General features: G+C 39.9%; 1 protein-coding gene across 7 annotated transcripts in view; it reads right to left on the bottom strand.

Annotated features, from left to right (window-relative positions):
- FAM169A (family with sequence similarity 169 member A) overlaps positions 1–23,319 on the bottom strand; it is a 103,873-nt gene that overhangs the window by 12,298 nt on the left and 68,256 nt on the right. For all 7 annotated transcript variants that reach the window (XM_077139464.1, XM_077139461.1, XM_077139462.1 and 4 more), the window contains 2 exons: positions 6,555–6,683; positions 5,965–6,077 (listed from right to left, as the gene is read on the bottom strand). In XM_077139464.1, coding sequence (XP_076995579.1) covers positions 5,965–6,077; positions 6,555–6,683 — 242 coding nt within the window. The remainder of the gene's footprint in view (positions 1–5,964; positions 6,078–6,554; positions 6,684–23,319) is intronic.

The raw sequence follows: 23,319 nt of genomic DNA, 5'->3' as shown, positions 1-23,319 counted from the left end.
TTGTATACTTTGAACTGTACGGTGTGGGAATATATCTCAATCAAATTGCATTAAAAGTAAAAAAATTAAGGAGGTTCTATTACAGCCTCAGTTTATTATAACCTTAGGAAGTTATCAAGACATCTAGCACACTAGCACTGCATTCACTGGAGTTTTCTGCATTCTGCCACCTTCTCTTCTCAGTCCTCATGCTCTCCCTGTGTAATTTTTTCTACTATCTTATTACTTTTAGCTTCTATTTGCTGCTGAATCCAAACAGATGACTTAAATTTGCAACTTCTTTCCTCATTTCCAAAGCTCTATTTCCAATAGAATATCTTAGTGGATTGTCCCATCCAATTTCACATCCAACATATCCCAAACTTACCTCCTGTCTTCCTCCAATATTAATCCCTATCATGGCAAATGGCAACTGTTCAATGAGTCATTCCAGGCAGAACCAGAAACAGTACAGAACAACTCCTGGAGCCACGATAGTGACCGGACACACAGCGTACCCCAGTCTGGACCAGCTGGACCGGCTGCGAGCACCCCCCAGAACCGTGAGTTCCCAAAGCTGCGGCGGTCAGTACCCCTCCCCCACAGACTGCTTCCCAGAGGGGAAAAGAAAGGATTTTACCAGCAGCAGGGACTGGGCACAATCAAACGCCAGTTGTAGAACTAATTAACAAATTCTGACTACTAAAAATAGGCCCCCAGCTTAGGTGAACCTGATCAAAGCAGAGGTTGCTCATTTTTGCCCTGGTGCCAAGGGGGCAGGACTGACAGAAAAAGGGGGAAAAAAAGGAAGGAAACAGAGGCAGGACTTTTCAGGCTGCAACTGCCCCAGGCATAGGCAGAAGTGAGCTCTTTTGGGGGCTTATCTGGAGCTTGTGCCTTCCCCAGGAGAGGGGTGAAGCCCCACCCAGGTGGAATCCCTCCATCAAGGAATTCAGACACCAGGGCTTGGTAATTCCAAGCCATTAAAACCAGCCTACAACCTCTCCTCTGTCTCCACCACACCCCCAGCAGGGAGAGTCTGCCAAAGTTAAAGGTACCGCATCATCTTATGCTGGTGGGACCTGCAGCCAGACAAGTGCCACACACAGGGCAGGATAAGAAAAACAGAGTCCAGAGACTTCACGGGAAAGTCTTTCAACCTGCTGGGTCTCACCCTCAGGGAAAACTGATGCAGGTGACTCTTTCCTCCTGATAGGAGGCCAGTTTGGTTTGGGAAAATCTGGCTGGGGTCTATAATACCTAAGTAGACCCTCCTAAGTGTGTGTGTGGGGGGAAGGCACCACACAAGCAGGACAAGAAACAAGAAAACAAGAACTGAAAAATTCTCCTCTGTTAAACAAAACTTAAGCTAAAGGTCCAGATAAAGCTGAAAGGAATGTCAAAGAACAGATAGACAACAAATTCATCTAGCAAGAAAACCCTAGATAAAAGAAGTGAAAGCAATCTCCAGAATAAACTAATTAAGGTAATTAAACGCCTAGATGCCAGCAAAAACTAACAAATCACACTAGGAAAATTGAAGATATGGCCCAGTCAAAGGAACAAATCAACAAATCAAATGACATATATGAGCTGAAACAATTAATTCAAAATATACGAACAGACATGGAAAACCTCATTAAAAACCAAATCAATGAATTGAGGGAGGATATAAAGAAGGCAAGGAAATAACAAAAAGAAGAAACTGAAAGTCTGAAAAAACAAATCACAGAACTTATGGGAATGAAAGACACAGTAGAAGAGATAAAAAAAAAACAACGGAAACCTAAAATGGTAGATTTCGAGAGACAGAACATAGGATTTCTGAACTGGAGGACAGAACAACTGAAATCTGACAAGAAACAGAAACTAATAGGAAAAAAATGGAAAAATACGAGCAGGGACTCAGGGAATTGAAAGACAATATGAAGCGCACGAATATACGTGTTATGGGTGTCCCAGAAGGAGAAGAGAAGGGAAAAGGAGGAGAAAAACTAATGGAGGAAATTATCACTGAAAATTTCCCAACTCTAATGAAAGACTTAAAATTACAGATCCAAGAAGTGCAGCTTACCCCAAAGAGAATAGATCCAAATAGACATACTCCAAGACACTTACTAGTCAGAATGTCAGAGGTCAAAGAGAAAGAGAGGATCTTGAAAACAGCAAGAGAAAAGCAATCCATCACATTTCAGCTCTGCAAGAAATACTAAAGGGAACACTAGAGACAGATACGAAGACAGAAGAGAGAGGTGTGGAGAAGAGTGTAGAAAGGAAGACTATGAGTAAAGGTAAAAAGAAGGAAAATTACATATGACATATAAAATCCAGAAGGCAAAATAGCAGAAGAAAGCACTACCCATGCAGTAGTAACACTGAATGTTAATGGATTAAACTCTCCAATCAAAAGACATAGTCTGGCAGAACGGATTAAAAAACAGGACCCATCTATATGCTGTCTCTACTCAAAGGACACGAGGCCAAGGACACAAATGGACATTTACAAACCAATGTTTATAGCAGCATTATTAACAATTACCAAGAGATGGGAACAGCCAAAATGTCCATCAACAGACAGTTGGCTAAACAAACTGTGACATTTACATAAGATGGAATATTATGCAGGTGTAAGACAGAATAAAGTTATGAAGTATGTAACAACATGAATGGACCTTAAGGACATTATGCTGAGTGCAATTAGCCAGAAACAAAAGGAGAAATACTGTATGGTCTCACTAAAATGAACTGACATTAGTGAATAAACTTGGAATATTTCCTTGGTAACAGAGACCATCAGGAGATAGAAATAGGATAAGATACTGGGTAATTGGAGCTGAAGGGATACAGATTGTGCAACAGGACTGAATATAAAAACTCAGAAATGGACAGCACAATATTACCTAACTGTAATACAATTATGTTAAAACACTGAATGAAGCTGCATATGAGAATGATAGAGGGAGGAGGGCTGGGGCATAAATGAAATCACAAAGAAAGATAGATGATAAAGATTGAGATGGTGTAATCTAGGAATGCCTAGAGTGTATAATGATAGTGACTAATGTACAAATTAAAAAAATGTTTTTGCATGAGGAAGAACAAAAGAATGTCATTACTGCAGTGTGCTGAAAATAGATGGTACTTAATATTTTAAAATTTCAACCAATGTGTGAGACTAAAGCAAAAAATGTTTATTTGGTACAAATCTATACTTTGACTCGTGCATCTCCTAATATAACTTATGTAGATAGTTGATTGAACACCTTAAGTACATGGAACTTTGTATAGGACATGAGATTTTGTTGGTTTCTCCAGGTGATGCCCTGATGAATCCCAGAGTGATTTGATCAGTGAGTGGAAAAGTATTTGCAAAGTCCCCTTCGGGGAATGGTGAGAACGGGGGAAAACTCAACTTCCACAAGTTGAATTCTTGATATTCTCACAAGCAGTGTGGACAACCAAAGCTACAGGCTGAGCCCCCATTCTTGGGGTTTGTTCATATGAAACTTAACCCCACAGGGGATAGGTCAAGCCTATTTAAAATTAAGCCTAAGAGTCACCCCCAAGAGAACCTCTTTTGTTGCTCAGATGTGGCCTCTCTCTCCAGCCAACACAGCAAGCAGACTCACCATTCTCCCCCTGTCTAAGTGGGACATGACTACCAGGGGTGTGGATCTTCCTGGCAGCGTGGGACAGAAATCCTAGAATGAGCTGAGATTCAGCATCAACGGACTGAGAAAAACTCTAGAATGAGCTGAGACCCATTCTAGAAAACCTTCTCGACCAAAACGGGGAAGAGTGAAATGAGACAAAGTGTCAATGGCTGAGAGATTCCAAACAGAGTCGAGAGGTTATCCTGGAGGTTATTCTTATGCATTAAGTAGATATCACCGTGTTATCCAAGATGTAATGGAGAGGCTGGAGGGAACTGCCTGAAAATGTAGACTTGTGTTCCAGTAGCCATGTTTCTTGATGATGATTGTATAATGATATAGCTTTCACAATGTGACTGTGTGATTGTGAAAACCTTGTGTCTGATGCTCCTTTTATCTACCTTGTCAACAGATGAGAGGAACATATGGAATAAAAATAAATAATAGGGGGAACAAATGTTAAAATAAATTTAGTTTGAAATGCTAGTGACAATGAAAAGGATCAGTAAGGGGTATGGCCTGTAAAATTTTTTTTTTCTGTTTGTTATATTTTTCTGTTGTCTTTTTATTTCTTTTTCTGAATTTGATGCTAATGTTCTGGGAAATGATCATGATGATGAATATGCAACTATGTGATGATATTGTGAATTGCTGAGTGTATGTGTTGGTAATGTTTGTTTCTTGTAATTTTTTTTAATTAATAAAAAATTTAAAAAAATAGGAAAAAGCAAACAGAAATACTATCACTTAGAGAATAAACTAAGCAGTTAAAAAGAAGCAAGCAAAACCACTTTCCTTTTACTGAAAAAAAGCAAACCCACTTCCCTTTACTTAAAAACATATACAGAATAAACAGTTTAACATGAGAAATAAATATTTCCTTGGATTAATTAAAATATTGAATTAATTTCTAAAATGAAGCACAATCTAATTTATGCTGCCAAACTAATGAAATAGTTCCATTATAATATATTCTCACTAAAATAGCACATTTAAAATCATTTAGTGTAATAAAAAAAAATCATTGCTCTCATTACATGAATGGAAAGAAAAGATTTTTCTACCTAGAATACCTTCCTTGATTTTATATCCGGTGAATCCTAAAGGAATGTGAGTATATCTGAATAATTAGAACTGTAATATAACAGAACAGAGGCTTATCCTGAAGTCTGAAGCTCCAAGTGTAGAATACTAAAAAATCTAATACATACAGTTACTATATAATCCTTTAAAACATTTAAAAAATTTTCACTCAAATTTAGTTGACCTGAATGCTGAAACAATAAATAAAAAAGCACAAATAATTCCCCAAAGCACTTGGTCTCTAAAATGCATACACATTTATACATACATTTTCAATACCCACTAAAAATATATTCAGATACCCACATACAAAGTAAATGTTTGTAATAGATCCCATCACAATAAAACTCGGCAGAAAAATAGACTTCTAGAATCCTAATGTACATATACAAGTACCAAAAAATATCAAGTCTAAAAAAGGACCTAGTAAGTCCTCTGAAGGTCAGTCAACATAATGGGACCACTCCTTCTCCTACTCAAGATATTAAATGTTTTAAAAATGCATTACATTCTATAAAGACCCAGCATACAGCCTGAAACATTCCACAAAAACTTCATAGCCTTTCTCCTACTAACTAATTTCATTTCTAAGAATTTATATACCAAGCAAATAATTATATACATGCACAAAGACTAATGCATAAATGTGTTTACTTCTGCATACTTGCAAATGTAAAAAACATGAGTATTCCATATTAAGGAAGTAAATGAAAGTATTTACACCTAATAGAACAGTGTGCTATTTAACAATCGTATTTTAAAACAGTAATGCCATGGAAAATGCTTCCAATATTATATTAGTAGAGAAAAACCATTAGAAGCAGCATAAAATAATAAAAACAAAAAATAAATGCAGATATTATATAATATTAAGTACACATTCTAAAACATCAACAGTGGCTATATTGGGTAATGGAACTACAGATTATTTTCTTCTGTATTACAAATCACCCTTAATTAGATTCTAGAACTGTTACCATCACTAAAATTTAGTTTTCAAAGAAAAGTAAAATCTTAGTAATTCTGTGCTTTTCAGCATATCACTGGAAATTATAACATTGTCCTGAATGAATTAAAATTTCCCCCAAAGTAATAAATTGACAGAAGATGCAAAGAAAGCTATCACAGAAGTTAAATGTTTGTTGAGTAAACTATAACATTTAAGAACTTAAATATAAGCAGAATCTATATTTAAGAAGCATGTAAAAATTCTTTTCTAAAACACACACACCCAAAACCGTATACCTACAGTTAGCTGCACTTCACCAGGCTGGCTGTCTCCAGCTCCCGCTTCATACTGTGGGACAGATGGAACACCATATTCTCCAGACAGAGGTCTTTTAGCCTCATTTTGAGAAACTCCTGCATGTCAAAGATTTAAAAATGGTAATGCAATCAGTATTTGGTGTTAATTGTCACACTGCGCACTGATTTTCTTACAAGTCCTGAAGCAGCCTGGACAGAAGGATACTGGACATTTAGGTGCAGGGTGTTTCTGCTACCAGTATCTGATAACGAGACGCTGAATCATAAAGAATCTTGAAACGATCAGCCTCTGGTGACACCAGAGCGAAATGCATGAGCTCGGGAACCCTGAATACCGTCTCAGAGCCCACGTCGATTTCTCACCCATCAAATGCCTACGGGCTGCCACACCGAGCTGGACTATCCTAGGCTCCCTTCTATCAGTAAGCCAAATGTCAATATATACTGAATTTTCAACTTTAGACTAGAGGTTCTGCTACTAAAGAGATCATGCCACATTCTATTAACCTAGACACCATTAGGAATTAAAAATAAACCTGGACTTTGCTGTGCTTAAACTCAAAACAGTCTCACCTATAATTTTCAGTGCTTCCCTCTGCAATGCTCTGGTGACGGGAATTCTCTGGTACCAGTGTCCGACACCCTCAACTTCCCAAAGCAGTTCATGATCGCCTGGATATTTTTCAAAGTACTGCTTGCAAGCTGAAAAACACATTTAGAAGTTTCTAGAAATCCCAGATATCAACTGTTTGGAAGAAAAGAATGAAGATGGAAAGTAAGTTGCTCAATTAATTCACTTAATAGGACGACCATAATCTTATCAAAACACCACCAAGAAAACTCAAGAATATGCCGCAAACTCAACCTCATTTGTGAATAAAAGTCCTAAATAAATCATGAATAAAAGTATTAACATGAATAAGCAATAAAAACCTTAATAATGGTACTGAAGGACATAAAAGAAAAACTAAATGAAAGAACTGTCAGACTCCATCAATAAGATAAACACATCAATTTTCACCAAAATAATCTATAAATTCCATGCAATTCCAAAAAAAGTTTATTTTTTAGTGGAACTTAGTAAGACTTGATCCTAAATTCAAAATGAAAGAACAAAAGGGTCAAGAAAGAATACTCAAGCCAAATCTGAAGAAAAATAATGAGAGGGGATTTTAAAATAATTTTTAATACCACAGTAATTAAAGCAATCTAGAATACCCATAAGGACATGTAAACAGAATCTCCCCTTGGCCCCAAAAAACCACCATAATAAAAATACCAGGCAAACAAACAAAGATTAGGAAAGAACTAAAACATGGCAAATGACAGCGGAGGAATTTATTTCAACAGAGAATAAATAAACTATTCCACAAATAGTGCTGGAATAGAAATCTATACGTGTTTATGAATATCCTTGTGGCTATACTGTGCTTCATTTAAAAAAAAAAAAACATATATATATATATATATAAATCCGCATCTTGACCTCACATCATTCATAAAAGTAAATATTACATGGATTACAAGATAATATGAAAAGAAAAACGCTTCAAAGAAAATCCAGAGAATATCCCAAGGGTATTAGAGTAATGAAAAATTTATTATAAAAGCCAAGAAAATCATGATTCATAATGAAAAATATGACAAACCTGATCAGTCTCTTTCATAACATTTTGGAGCCAAGCAGCCATGGACAATGGACAAACCAACCAGCATGGCTAACAGTGTCCCCATAAAACATCATGTACAAAAGGAGCTGACAGGCCAGACAGGGACCAGTCTGCTGACACTTTTTATAGACTGATATGCAAATGAGCACGAGAGATAAATAAACAAATGATGTCAGTACAACCAGATTAACTGTTAGGTAAAGAAAAAACTTGGACCTATACCCTACATGGTATATAAGGACAAATTTCAAATGGATAAAAGATTTAAAATTAAAAATAAAGCGAAGCCATGGAGACTGGGAAACGGCAGTGCAGGGCACCCCAGGATTCAGTCCTTCCACCGGAACATCTATTAGACAGTCAAGAACTGTTTGAGACAACTATTGTGAAACTCCAGAGGTCAGCAGAACACTGCAACGCACCCAGGAAACAGGAGGAGGATGAGCCCGGTAAATGACGATGAACACCACTAAACAGCTCTCTCCACGCGGCTCCTATCACCCACCCTGATAGCAGGCCGCCCGGAAATCCAGCCACTGGCCAGCTCTCTGGGGACAGAAAAGGACGTAAAAACCCTGTACCCCAAGACCAGGGATAGGCATAGCCGATCACAGCTTTTTTTTAATCAAATATTTTATTATAGCAGTTATCTTAAAATAGAGCAACTTCCCTTCATTTTTGTACAGAGCTAACTTTTTTTTTTAATTGACAACCAAAACAACATACAAACACGAAAATTCTTAACATATAAGCATTTCATACATGGTGTTCAATCAATGGCTCACAATATCATCACGCAGTTGTATATTCATGACCATGGTCATTTTTTTTTTTTGAACATTTGCATCACTCCAGAAAAAGAGATTCAAAGAAGAAAGAAAAACTCAAACATACCATACCCCTTACCCCTCCTTCTCATTGACCACTAGTGTTTCCATCTATTCAATATATTTTAACTTTGTTCCCACTATTTTTTTTCTATACCCCTTACCAATTCCTTTGATTTCACTAGTATGTCAATCTACTCAACTTGTTTAACATTTTCCCCCATTATTTATTTATTTTTAATCCATATTTTGTACTCATCTGTCCATACTATAGATAAAACACGCATCAGACACAAGGTTTCAAAATCACAGTCACACTGCGAAAGCAGTATCATTACACAATCATCTTTAAGAAACATGGCTACTGGAACACAGCTCTATATTTTCAGTCAGTTCCCCCCAGCCTCTCTGATATACCATGAACCAAAAAGGAGGTATTATATAATGCGTAAAATAACCTCAAGGATAACCTCTCAACTCTGTTTGGAATCTCTCAGCCCCTGAAATTTTATTTTGTCTCATTTCTCTCTTCCCCCTTTTAGTCGAGAAGGTTTTCTCAATCCCTTGATGTTTAGTCCCAGCTCACTCTAGGATTTCTGTCCCACACTGCCAGGAAGGTCCACACCCCTAGGAGTCATGTTTCAGGTAGACAGGGGGAGGGCGGTGAGTTTGCTTGTCATGTTGGCTGAGAGAGGCCACATCTGAACAACAAAGAGAGTCTCTGGTGGTGACTCTTATGCTTAATTTTAAGTAGACTTAGCCTATCCTTTGTGGGGATAAGTTGAACAAACCCCAAGATTGAGGGCTCAGCCTATTGATTTGTTTGTGCCCACTTCTTGTGAGAATATCAGGAATTCTCCATGAGGGGGGAAGTCGAATTTTCCCCCTTTCTCGCCATTCTCCCAAGGAGACGTCGCAAATACTTCTTTATTCACTGTTCAAATCACTCTGGGGTTTATCGGAGCATCATACTGGACAAACCTACAAAATCTCATGCCTGATTCAAGGTTCCGTGTATTTTTGTGTTCAATTAAATTGTCCATATAAGTTATATTGGGAAATGCACTAGTCAAAATATAAATTTTGTACCAAATAAACACTTTTTGCTTTAGTCTCAGGCAGAAGGTGAAGACTTAAAATATGTATTACCATCTATTTTCAACACCCTGCAGCACTGACATTCCTTTGCTCTTCCTCATGAAAAACATTTCTAATTTGTACATTTAGTTACTAACATTATACACTCCAGGTATTCCTAGATTATACCATCTCGGTCTTTATCGTCTGTCTTTCTTTCTGGTTTCATATGTGCCCCCTGCCCTCCTCCCTCTATCATTCTCACATTCCACTTCAGTGTACTAACATTACTGTACTACAGTGCTATCCATTTCTGAATTTTTACAAGTCCAGCTGCACAATCTGTATACCTTCAGCTATGTATACAGATACCTCTGTACCTGTATACCTTCAGGTATGTAATACCAATTACCCAATATCTACCCTATTTCTATCTCCTGATGGTCTTTGTTCTTAACTGAAATTCTCCAATTTCATCCTTTAATGCTAGTTCATATCAGTGAGACCATATAGTATTTGTCCTTTTGTTTCTGGCTAATTTCATTCAGCATAATGTCCCCAAGGTCCTTCCACATTGTTATATGATTCATGAGTAGCTGTGTAACATTCCATCATATGTATATACCACAGCTTGTTTAGCCACTTGCCTGTTGATGGACTTCTCAGCTGTTTCCATCTCTTGGCAATTGTAAATAATGCTGATATAAACACTGGTGTGCAAATGTCCGTTTGTGTCCTTGCCCTCATGTCCTCTAAATGGATACCTAGCAATGGTACTGCTGGGTCATTTGGCAATTCTATCCTTAGCTCCCTGAGGAACTGCCAAACTGCCTTCCACAGTGGTTGTACCATTTTACATTCCAGCCAACAGTGGATAAGTGTGCCTCTTTCTCCACATGTCTCCAGCACTTGTTGTTTTCTGTTTTATTGATAATGGCCATTCTGGTGGGTGTGAGCTGCTATCTTATTGTGGTTTTGATTTGCATTTCCCTAATAGCCAGGGAAGTTGAGCAATTTTTCATGAGCCTTTTAGCCATTTGTATTTCCTCTTCTGAGTAGTGTCTATTCTTGTCTTTTGCCTATTTTGTAATTGGTTGTCTTTTTGTTGTTGAATTGAACAATCTATTTATATATTCTGGATACTAGATTCTTATCTGATGTGTCATTTCCAAATATTGTATCCCAGTGTGTAGGCTGACTTTTTAACTTTCTTGACAAAGTTCTTTGATGCACAAAAGTGCTTTATTTTGAGGAGTTCCCATTTATCTATTTCTTTCTTCAATGCTCATGCTTAGGGTGTTAAGACCTAGAAAACTGTCTCCTACCACAAGTTTTGTAAGGTATTTCCCTACATTTACTTCTAAAAGTTGTATGGTCTTAGATCTAATGTTTAAGTCTTTGATCCATTTTGAGTTAATTTTTGTAGTGTGTGAGATATGGATCCTCTTTCATTCTTTTGCATGTAGATATTCACTTTTTACTTTACTAATATTCTTCATTTCTACACTCTTCTCCACACCTCTCTCTCCTCTTTTCCTATGTCTTTTCCTTTTCTCTCCTTCTTCTCCCTTCTCTTCTTTTCGGACACCCACAACGTGTATTCGTGGCTTCATGTTGTTGTTCAGTTCTCTGAGTCCTGCTCATATTTTTCCATTCTTTTCACTATGTTTTCCTTTGGTTGTCGGATTGCAGATGTCCCATCTTCCAGTTCACTAGTCCTATCTTCTGCCTTTGTAGGTTTCCATTGCTTTTTATCTCTTCTACTGTGCCTTTTATTCCCATAAGTTCTACAATTTGTTTTTTCAGATTTCGATTTCTTCTTTTTGTCATCCCTTGCCTTCTTTATATCCTCCCTCAATTTGTTGATTTGATTTTTGATGAGATTTTCCATGTCTGTTCGAATATCCTGAAATAACTGTTTCAACTCCTGTATCTCATTTGAATTGTTGGTTTGTCCTTTGACTGGGCCATATGTTCAGTTTTCCTAGTATGATTCATTATTTTTTGCTGGCATCTAGGTATTTAATTTTCTTAGTTTATTTGGAGATTGTTTTCACTCTTTTACCTAGGATTTTCTTGCTGGATGGCTTTGTTCTCTATCTATTCTTTGACATACCATTCAGCTAATTCTAGACTTCTAGCATAGGTTTTGTTCAACGGATCAGAATTTTTCAGTTCTTGATTTCTTCTTTCTTGCCCTGCCTATATGATGGCCCCTGTTTTTTTTCCTTTGGATGGGTATACTAAGGTATTCCAGACCCCGGTCAGATTTTCCCAGACCAGACTGGCCTCCTCTCAGGAGGAAAGAATCACCTGCATCAGTTTTCCCTGAGAATGAGACCCAGCAGGTTGAAAGACTTACCTATGAAACCTCTGGACTCTGTATTTTTTCTATTCTGTCTGGTATGTGGCACTTGTCTGCCTGCAGGTCCCACCAGCATAAAGTGATATGGTACCTTTAACTCCAGCAGACTCTCCCTGCTGGGGTGTGGTGGAGACAGAGGAGATGCTATAGGCTGGTTTAATTGCTTCAGTTTTGCAGACCCTGGGGTCTGAATTCCTTGAGGGAGGGATTCCACTTGAGCTAGAGCCCCCTCCCTCACCTAGGGAAGGCACAGCCTCCAGGGAATTACCTCCTTTCACCTGACCAGCCTCTCTGTCTCTCACACAAGCTTAATTCCACCCTTGCATGGGGCAGTTGGAGCCTAAGAGGAGTAAAGCAGGAGAAACAAAGAAAAAAAATCATTTTCAAAACAGGACACCTGTCCCCCCAGTTTGTCAAGAGCTTAAGTTGGTATCTTACTCTACATTTATCCAGGTCTCATGTGCCCATCCTTTTTTTTTTTTTAGGGTCCAGACGTTTTCAAGTATTTTGTGCTGTCCTATCCAAAAATTCTCTGTTTTTTGTCCCCCCTCCCCTGCCAGCCCTGTCCCCTCTGCACCTGGGCAAAAACTATTATTAGAGGTTTAGCTGAGATGAGCTTCTATTTTTAGTAGTCAGAATTTGTTAATTAGTTCCACAATTGGAGCTTGGTTGTGCTCAGCCCCTTGCTGTTGGTGAAGTCTCTTTCCTGTTCCCTCTAGGAACCAGCCCGTGGGGGGGGGGCGCCGGCCTCCATGGACTGGGAGACTCAGGGTTCTGGGTAGGCTTGCAGCTGGTTCAGCTTGTCCAGACTGGGGATACGCTGTGTGTCCAGTGACTGATGTGACCCCAACAGTTGGTCTGTACTGTTCCGGGCTATTTACTAGCTGCTCTGGAGGACAAACTAAATTTAAATCCCACACCTCACTAAGTCGCCATCGTGGCCATTACCTGCCCCGATCACAGCTTTTGACTAGTGACTTCAGACTGCCGGGGCCCAGCTCTGAAGGAGGCCATTGTTCTAACCCTCTCTAGACAAGGGCAGTGGCAAAAGAGATGCTATACTTCCTCAGGGATGCAGGGGACAGTTGGTTGAAAGGCTGCTTTTGCTGGATAAGTCAAGAAACCTGCCATGGAAAAAGCCCTTAGCAACTCCCAGATCCCTATTCCAGGGCGCTGGAGCACGTCTGTGCCCGCTCCATGGGTCCCTGGCCCCATTTTGGCTGGGGAGAACTACCTTGGGAAACGCCTTTCTGGTGTGCCCTGTCTCCCAGAACTGGGCCTCCAGGCAACAGCAGCCTTGAGACAACAGAAGGAGTACAAGTGACTTACGGGGGAGGAATGTCTAGGGCAGAGGATTGCCTACTTCAAACGCCCAGGAGAGGTAGGTCTGTATCCTGAGGAACAGACGGGACAGCAACAGGGGAATCTCAAAACAACAAACAACACCAGGAAAAGACTCAGCCGCAGAAAGGACAACAAGGGCCCTGGCCCTGCTGGACCATCCTGACAGAAGGGCTGAAGCTCAAGAAAATCCGCCATATCACCAGCTGCTTACAAAATCAAGCAATAAACATCTCAATGTAAATCCCAGAATTAACACTGCTAATATTAAAATGTGCAAAGTAAAACAAAAGAATATAAGATAAAGAAACAGGAAATGATGGCCCATCCAAAGGAAAAGGATAAAAATCCAGAAAAAGATCACAATGTGGGCATTCCAAACAACAACATTTGAAATACGACCTTAGAAATGTTCAAGGAGCCAGCAGTATTCATTCACAGGGACCCTGGAAGCAGGCCCAGCCATCTGCCACGAAGAGACAGGCCTCCAGGCGCTGGGAGCAGTCATCTGGCCAAGTGTTGCAACAGGGTCCCCATGAGAGCACTGCTGCAGGTCAATGTGAGCACCTCTGCAGTCAATGTGAGCATCTCTGCAGTCGATGGGAGCACCCCTGCAGTCAATGTGAGCACCTCTGCAGGTCAATGGGAGCACCCCTGCAGTCAATGTGAGCACCCCTGAAGTCAATAGGAGTACCCCTGCAGTCAATGTGAGCACCCCTGAAGTCAATAGGAGCACCCCTGCAGTCAATAGGAGCACCCCTGCAGTCAATGTGAGCACCCCTGAAGTCAATAGGAGCACCCCTGCAGTCAATGGGAGCACCTATGCAAGTCAGTGGGAGCATCTCTGCAGTCAATGGGAGCACCCCTGCAGTCAATGGGAGCACCCCTGAAGTCAATAGGAGTACCCCTGCAGTCAATGTGAGCACCCCTGAAGTCAATAAGCACCCCTGCAGTCAATGGGAGCATCTCTGCAGTCAATGGGAGCACCTCTGCAGTCAATGTGAGCATCTCTGCAGTCAATGGGAGCACCCCTGCAGTCAATGGGAGCACCCCTGCAGTCAATGTGAGCATCTCTGCAGTCAATGGGAGCACCCCTGCAGTCAATGTGAGCATCTCTGCAGTCAATGGGAGCACCCCTGCAGTCAATGTGAGCACCCCTGAAGTCAATAGGAGCACCCCTGCAGTCAATGTGAGCACCTCTGCAGGTCAATGTGAGCATCTCTGCAGTCAATGGGAGCACCCCTGCAGTCAATGTGAGCACCCCTGCAGTCAATGGGAGCAACCCTGCAGTCAATGTGAGCATCTCTGCAGTCAACGGGAGCACCTATGCAGTCAATGTGAGCATCTCTGCAGGTCAATGGGAGCACCTCTGCAGGTCAATAGGAGCATCTCTGCAGGTCAATGGGAGCACCTCTGCAGGTCAATGTGAGCACCTCTGCAGTCAATGGGAGCACCTATGCAGGTCAGTGGGAGCATCTCTGCAGTCAATGTGAGCACCTCTGCAGTCAATGGGAGCACCTCTGCAGTCAATGGGAACACTCCTGCAGTCAATGTGAGCACCCCTGCAGTCAATGTGAGCATCTCTGCAGTCAATGTGAGCATCTCTGCAGTCAATGTGAGCATCTCTGCAGGTCAGTGGGAGCACCTCTGGAGGTCAGTGGGAGCATCTCTGCAGTCAATGGGAGCACCCCTGCAGTCAATGGGAGCATCCCTGCAGTCAATGGGAGCACCCCTGCAGTCAATGTGAGCACCTATGCAGTCAATGGGAGCACCCCTGCAGTCAATTTGAGCACCTATGCAGGTCAATGGAAGCACTGCTACAGGTCACCTGCTCCCTGACCCTGGGCACTGATAGGTGCTCCTTCCCACACTCTGGGACCAGCCAGATGCCCTCCACAGGTTAGAAGCACCCCCCTCCCCCAGCCCTCTGTGCATGCTATCTCTCCAGCTGGTCCCTGCAGGTAACGGCCTTAGAGGAGGAGGCACCTTGGGAGCAACACACGCTGGAGGGAGAGAAGCAGTAAGTACAGGCCAGCCATTGTAGTTGGGAGGCCAGGCCTGAGGGGAAGGGGTGCCTCAGGCAGGATCCCTATCTCCCTTAATTTTCTCTTCTTTTTTCACATCTTTTTTTCTTAATATTATTTTTACTATATACATATTATTTATTAGTATTATTTTTATTTATTTATTTACATGTTAATCGATTTTTAATTTCTTACTGTTTTACTATTCTATTTTATTAATTTTATCTTTTCTTAAATTTTTATTTTCTCTCCTTTTATGGGCATTAGTCTGAGTTCATCCCGACTATATCTTGAGTGTCTTCTGACTATGGGGCCTACTAACGGTGAGGTGTGCTTTTCCACTAGTGCTTTTTGTCACATTTTTATTAATATAAATAAATTTATAAAATTTTTATCTATTATTATTGGTTATTTTTGAGGGGTCCGCACAGGCCAGGGATCAAGCTGGGGTGTCCTGCATGGCAGGCGGATGTTTTACAACTAAAGTGCCCATGCACAGTGGCCTAGCTTTTAATAAACTCTCAAGTAAAATTATACCCCCTACACAAGGTCTGGTCCTTGGTTTGGCTGGGAATTACTGACAAACCAAGTGCAAAAGGAAACCCTCTATGCAAAACCAAGTTAATGCAAAACTTTAGACAAGTGAAGGAAACTAACTTGCCAAATAACCTTATTAAGAAAATAAAATGCCCCAAACACAACAGAAAATCACAAACACATGAATATCCACGCAGAAACAGCCCAGCCGAACAACCAAATCAAAACACCAAACAGGACACACAACGTGGAGTGACAACTCAAGGATATTTATAAAGAAATAAAGGATAGCAAGAAGACACCAGAAGAGCATAAAGAAGAATTTAAAAGAGTAAATAGAAAAATGGCAGATATCAGAGATGAAAGATATAATCAACCACTTTGAACTAGAAACACATGACAGCAGATTTAAAGAAGGAGAAGGAAGAAAACTCGAGCTAGCAGATAGAACAATTGAACTGCAGTGCACAAAAGAACAAATGGCAAGAAAAATGGAAAAATGAAACTGATCTTAGGGAAATGATAGACAATAACAGTCAAATAAATATAAGAATCAGTGGTGTCCCACAAGAAGAGAAAAGGACTTGGAAAGTTAGTTGAAGATATAATCGGGAAAGCTTCTTCATCCTTATAAAAGATAGAAATATACAATCAATGTGGTCTAACGAACTCCAAATAGAATAAATCCAAAAATCCAAATAGGCCTACTTCAATACACATAAGAATCAAACTGTCAAACGTTGAAGAGAAACAGAAAGTCCCGAAAGCAGCCTAAGAAAAGCGACCTACTACATCTAAGGGGAAACACATGCGACTGAGTTCAGACCACTCGTGGGCACCATGGAAGCAAGAAGGCAGTGGGAGGACATGTTTAAGATCCTGAAGGAGAAAGGCTTCCAGCCAAGAATTCTTTATCCAGCCAAGCTGTCCTTCAAAACTGAGCACGAGATCAAAATGTTCAAAGACAAAGACCAAGAGAACTAGTCAACGAGACTAAAGGGAGCCCTGTCAGCTGAAAGAAAAGACAGAAGAGGACGGTCTAGAGGAGAGCACAGAACTCAAGAATACCAGTAATGGTAATTTAAAGGATAAAGAGAGAGACAGAAAGAATATATAGATCTGACAAAATCTAAAGGACAAGATGGTACATTCAAGAACTGCTTTTACAGTAATAACTTTGGTAACAGACTAAACTCACCAATTAAAAGATACAGATTGGCAGAATGGATCAAAAACTATAATCCATCTATATGCTGTTTACAAGAGATACATCTGAGATCCAAGGACACAATTAGGTTGAAAGTGAAAGGATGGAAAAAGATGTTCTACGCAAAAAACAAGAGTAGCTATACTAATATCAGATAAAAGAGACTTAAAATGATAAGATGTCATAAGAGACAAAGAAAGACATTACATATTAACAAACGGGACAATTCATGAACAGGAAAAAAACAATCATAAGTGTTTATGCTCCTAACCAAGGAACTTCAAAGTACTTGAGGCAAACATTGGCAAAACTGAAGAGCTATAGACGTTCCAACAATAATAGTAGGAAACCTCAATACACCACTCTCCAATATAGATAGAACAACCAGACAGAGGATCAACAAGGCAAAAGAGAACTTAAATAATTTGATAAATAACACTACCAAATTGTATTTTATGAAGTTAACATCACTCTAATACCAAAACTGGATAAAGATGCTATAAGACAGGAAAATTACAGACCAATCTCCCTAATGAACATAGATGCAAAAACTCTCAACAAAATACTAACAATTGACTCCAACGATACATTAAAAGAATTATACATCACCACCATATATAAGTGGGGGTTATACCAGTAATTCAAGGGTGTTCCACAAAAGAAAATCAATTAATACAACACAGCACATTAACAGATAGAAAGATAAAAATCACACAATCATTCTGACAGATGCTGAAAATCCACGTGACAAGTCAACACCCCTTCCTGATAAATACACTTCATAAGGTAGGGATTAAAGGAAACTTCAATATCATAAAAGGCATGTATGAAAAACCCACCGCCAGCATCATACTCAATGGAGAGAGACTGAAAGCATTCCCCCTAAGATTGGAAACAAGACAAGGATATCCACTGTCACCACTATTATTCAACAGTGTACTAGAAGTTTCTGTGGAAGCATTAGAGAGGAGGAATAAATAAAAGGCATTCAAATAAGAAACGAAAAAATAAAACTTGATTAATGTACAAAAACCAGTAATGTTTCTATACACAATGACCTTTCTGAGGAGGTAAATAAGGAAAAAATTCCACTCAAAATACCAACCAAAAGACTCAGGTATCTAGGAATAAACTTAACCAGGGATGCCTAAAGACTTGTACACAGAAAATTATAAACCATTGCTAAAAGATATTAAAAATGACCTAAATAGATGGAAGGACATTCAATGCTCATGGATAGGAAGGATGAATGTCATCAAGATGTCAATTCTGCCCAAAATGATCTACATATTCAATGAATTACCAATCAAAACATCCCAACATCCTATTTTGAAGGCCTGGAAAAACTAGTTATCAAATTTATTTGGAAGGGAAAGAGAACCTGAATAACTAAAGATATCCTTAAAAAGAAGAGCAAAGTGGGAGACTTACATTTCCAGACTTTAAAGGTCAAAACAGCATGACATAGCACACAGAACTATCAACCAACGGAATCAAAGCGAGACTGTGAAAACAGAGCACCAAATCTATGGGCAATTATCTCTGTTAAGGCTTCCAAATCCACCAAACTGGGATAGCACAGTCTTTTCACAATAAATGGGCATGGGAGAACTGGGTAGCAATAGCCAAAAGAATGAAAGAGGACCACTATCATAAACTCTACACAAGAATTAATTCAAAATTGGATTAAAGACCTAAATGTAAGAGCCAGTACTATAAAACTTCTAGAAGAAAACGCAGGGAAACACCTTCAAGATACTGTAAAAGGAGGTAGTTTCTTGTAAAAGGAGGTAGTATACCTAAAGCACAAGCAGTGGAAGGAAAAATAGGCAAATGGGAACTCCCTAAGACCAAGAATTTCTTGCCTGAAAGGATTTTTGTCAAAAAGGTGAAGAGGCAGCCAACTCAAAAATAGAAAGTATTTGGAAAATATATACCTGATAGCGGCTTGATATTCTGTGTAGATAAAGAAATTATACAGCTCAAACCCAAAAGAACAAGGAACTCAATTATAAAAAAATTATTAATAGACATTTTTCTGAAGAGTAAATATAGATGGCGAAAAAGCACATGAAAAGATGCTCATTTTTACTAAACATAAGGGAAATGCAAATCAAGATGAAAAAGAGGTATCACCTCACACCTATAAGAATGGCTACTATTAAACAAACAGAAAACTATAAATGTTGGAGAGGACGTGGAGAAATTGGAACACTTACTCACTACTGGTAGGAATGTAAAATAGTGCAGTCACTATTATACGTTCATCAGAAAAGTAAATATTGAGTTGCCCTATGACCCAGCAATACCAATACTCAGTATATACCCAGAAGAGCTGAAAGTAGTGGCAAGAACAGGCATTTGCACACTGATGTTCATAGTGGCACTATTCAAAGTTGCCAAAAGATTGAAAGACTCCAAACACCCATCACCAGACAAGTGGATAAACAACATGCGTATGTACATATGATGAAATATTTGCAACAGTAAGACAAAATGAGGTCCTGAAGCATATGGCAATGTGAATGAACCTTGAAGACATTATGCGGAGTAAAATAAGCCAGATACAAAAGGATAGATACTGCATGATTCTGCTAAAAACGTCTCTGATAAAGACTAGTGAAAACTGCCTAGAACTTTGAGTGCTGCTGATTGTACAACAAAGAGAGAATACTTAAGACATGGTTTCTTTCTTTTGGACATTATCCATAGTGCCCCGTAGATGGAGGAAGCAGAAGGGTACAATGACTGAGAAGCAGAATGGCAAACTGTGATATATTTATATGATGGTCTATGGCATGGCTACAAAAAGGAACAATATTGAGGCAGGCAATGAACTGAACAACTGTGTTGTGCAAAATAAGCCAGAAATAAAAAAACAAATATGCTAAGATCTCTTCCATAAGATGCTTATAAGAAACTGGAGTTTAGCTCATAAGCCTTTACAGCTGCTACACTTAAAGCCTGAAGTTATAAATGTATTTCTAGATGCTGAGCTATATGTGTATCAGCCGGTATTTCCTTGGGACCCAGAGATGGAGTTCTGCAGCCCTGAAGGTTAGCATAGCTATGTATAACAGTTAAAGGAACCGAAGGAGAGACCAGGCCTCAATTAGAGTTAAAAATGAAGCCAATCTGGTGGGGTGTATGGTAAATCAGAGTAAAAGATGATAGTGTGCATATGCCTACTGTATGGGACCAAAGGCAGAAAGGTTTATTATGTCTAGAACCTAGAGTTTCTGAAACACACAATCTGAGTCAATCTGTCTGGATTAGCTCATTTGAAAGGCTCAGACACCTGGGGTCCCTCTAGGCCCAACCCTGTAAGAGGGTCACTGCCCACCTCACTGTGTGGGATATAACATTCAGTGACGAACACCTCCTTGAAGGAAGAGGGCATGACTCCTGGGGATGGGTCTGGTTCTGGTGCCATGGGATCGACAATGTCTTCCAGACCAAGAAGAGGAAAAGAGGTGCGATAAAATACGGTATCAGCAGCCAAGAGGTATCAAGTGGAATTGAGAGGTTAATCTGGAGCTTACCTCTATGCAAGCTTCAACTGGATGGTGCTGATTGCCACGGTTTGCTGAAACCCAACAAACATCACTCCTGTTGACCCTTGAGACTGCCTGGGGCTCGAACTGAGATTCTGTAAAGGTTTCATGTACTACGTTTGCTTTCCTGGAAACTGTAATTCCCAGAGGGTCTCTAGGTCAGAGAAATCCTGAAATCAGCCTCTCCAGTTTTATCAAATAATTACATCCCCCTGTCTTTTAGTGTCAACACATGAAGGAGTGAAAATGGGCACTGCCCAAAGATCCTTGTAGACTCGGAAAGGGATCGAAGGAGAAGACATAACAGAGAGAATAGGATTTGGAAATCGAGTATGACGGCTGAATCCCTATATAATATTCCTTCTAGCCTCCAGTGCTTAGGAAAGAGGAGGAAAAACCTGAAATGGTGAAATGGTAGCCATAACATTACTCTGGGATCTGCTCTGTGACTACTGTTGAAGAATGCTTTGAAAATTATTGCTTTTTCATTTCTTTGCTTTGTATATATGTTATGTTTTACAATAAAAAACATTAAAAAAAAATGTTCAATGAGGGAAGGTGAGGCAAGATGGCAGCTCAATGGGCAGCCACGATTCAGAGAACTCAGAGCCCAGGAACTGGAAAACAGAAACAGCTTAAGCCTACTTTCTACCTCAGCCCCTGTCTCAACCACACCCCTGGCAGCTACAGGGTTGGCTAAGAGTTAAATTAAAGGCACTGCACCCCACCACTTTACGCTGTAGGGGCTCCAGGCTGACAAGCACCACCTATGGGGCAGGACAGGAAAAGCACACAACTTAGGGCCTCCCAGGAAAGTCTGACAATCTGCTCGGTTTCATCCTCAAGAAAACCTGATACTGATGACACCCTCCTCTTGAGACCTGGGCCTGCCTTCTCTGGGAAAATCTGATTGGGACCGATCATTTCTGGGGAGAACTTCCTCAAAAAAAAAAAAAAAGGCTGCATATACGCAGGGCAAGAACCAGAAAAACAAGAGCTGAAAAGTTCTGAACAGTTAAATAGAAGCTATGCTAGAGGTCTAGAGTAAGTCGAAGTAAATGCCAAAGAACAGATAGAGAACAAAGCCAATCAAAAAAAAAACCCTAGGTATAAAAGTGAAAATGACCTCCAGAATAAACTAATCAAGGAAATCAGATACCTAGACACGAGCAAAAAAATTATAAGTCATAGGAACAAACTGACACCTCAAACGGGATACGGAAGTTGAAATAACTAATTAAAAGATGACCAAACAAACATGCTAAATCAAGTCAACAAGTTGAGGGAAGATATGGCGAGAGATAAAGAATAAAATGAAGACACTGGGTGAATAAAGAACCTGAAGTTTGAAAAAACGAATGGCAGAACTTAAGGGAATGAAAGGCACAACAGAAAAGATGAAAAACACAGTGGAGACGTCCAGCTGCAGAGTCGAAGAGGTAGAAAAAAGGATTAGTGAACTGGAGGACAGGTCATCTGGAACCCTAAACACACAAAAAAACAGGTAGGGAAAAGACTAGAACCTGGTCGTTCCCTAGAACTTTGGGTATCTGTGCAACACCTGACACCGAGAGCAATGGTTCTGCAGCTATAAAAGTCAGCATTACCCCCTACAGCAACTGTTTAAAAAGCTGAAACACAAATCAGACTTCAATCAGAGATATGAATGAAGCTGATCGAGCTGGAACTAAAGTAAATCAAACTAAAGGGTAAAGGTTGATATTGACCGTATTTTAAAACTTCAACTTCTATGTGAGATAAAAGGAAGAGATGTTTATTTGGTACAAAATTTATATTTTCTACAGCACAATATCTAATTTGATGTGTACAATCAATTCATTCAAACACGATAATTACATGGAACCTTGAATAGGGATTGAGATCTTGTGGGTTTGTGCATGTTAGTGTGATACATGATACATCCCAGAATAATATTGGCAGAAAATAAAAAAGTATTTGCAAAGGCCCATTGAGGAACTGGGGAAAAATGTGGAAACATTAAACTTTCTCACCTGGAGAATTCCTGATAGTCTTGCAAACATTGGGTAATACCAATTTAATAGGCTAAGCCCGCAATCTTGGGACTTGCCCTTCTGAAACTTATTTGTGCAAAAGAGAATGTGCTGGTTTGAAAGTATTATGTACCCTAGAAAAGCCATGTTTTAATCCTGAGCCAATCTTGTGGGAATAACCGTTTCTTTTAATCCTGCATACACAAGCTTTTGATTAGATTATTCCCATGGGGATGTGGCCCCACCCATTCCAGGTGGGTCTTGATTAGTTTATTGGAATCTTTTGAAAGAGCAAACATTTTGGGGAAAGTTAGAAACAACAGAAACAAGAGAAATGACAGAAGCCTCAGAGCTGACACTGATGCAGACACATAGAAAACAGACATGGATGTTTGGAGACACTTGGAGCCCAGCAGACGTGCCATGAGATGTTAAACAACCAGAACCTGGAAAGCGCCAAGGGAAGCCAAGAGATGAAAGCCAGCCCCGGAGAAGCAAAGTGAGGAGCCCCCACAGGAACAGAGGCTGAAAACAATGGAGCCCAGGAGCAAGGGACCAGCAGATGCAGCCACGTGACTACCCAGTTGACAGAGTATTCCTGACCCATCGGCCTTTCTTGAGTGAAGGTAACTTCTTGTTGGTGCTTTAATTTGGACACTCTCACTTCCTTAGAACTGTAAACTTGTAACTTATTAAATTCCCCTTATTAAAAGCTGTCCAGTTC

This window comes from Tamandua tetradactyla, chromosome 21, assembly GCF_023851605.1.
Source record: "Tamandua tetradactyla isolate mTamTet1 chromosome 21, mTamTet1.pri, whole genome shotgun sequence".
NCBI lineage: Eukaryota > Metazoa > Chordata > Mammalia > Pilosa > Myrmecophagidae > Tamandua > Tamandua tetradactyla.
The sequence above is the reverse complement of the archived record's forward strand: the minus strand, read 5'-3'. Positions and strand labels throughout refer to the sequence as shown.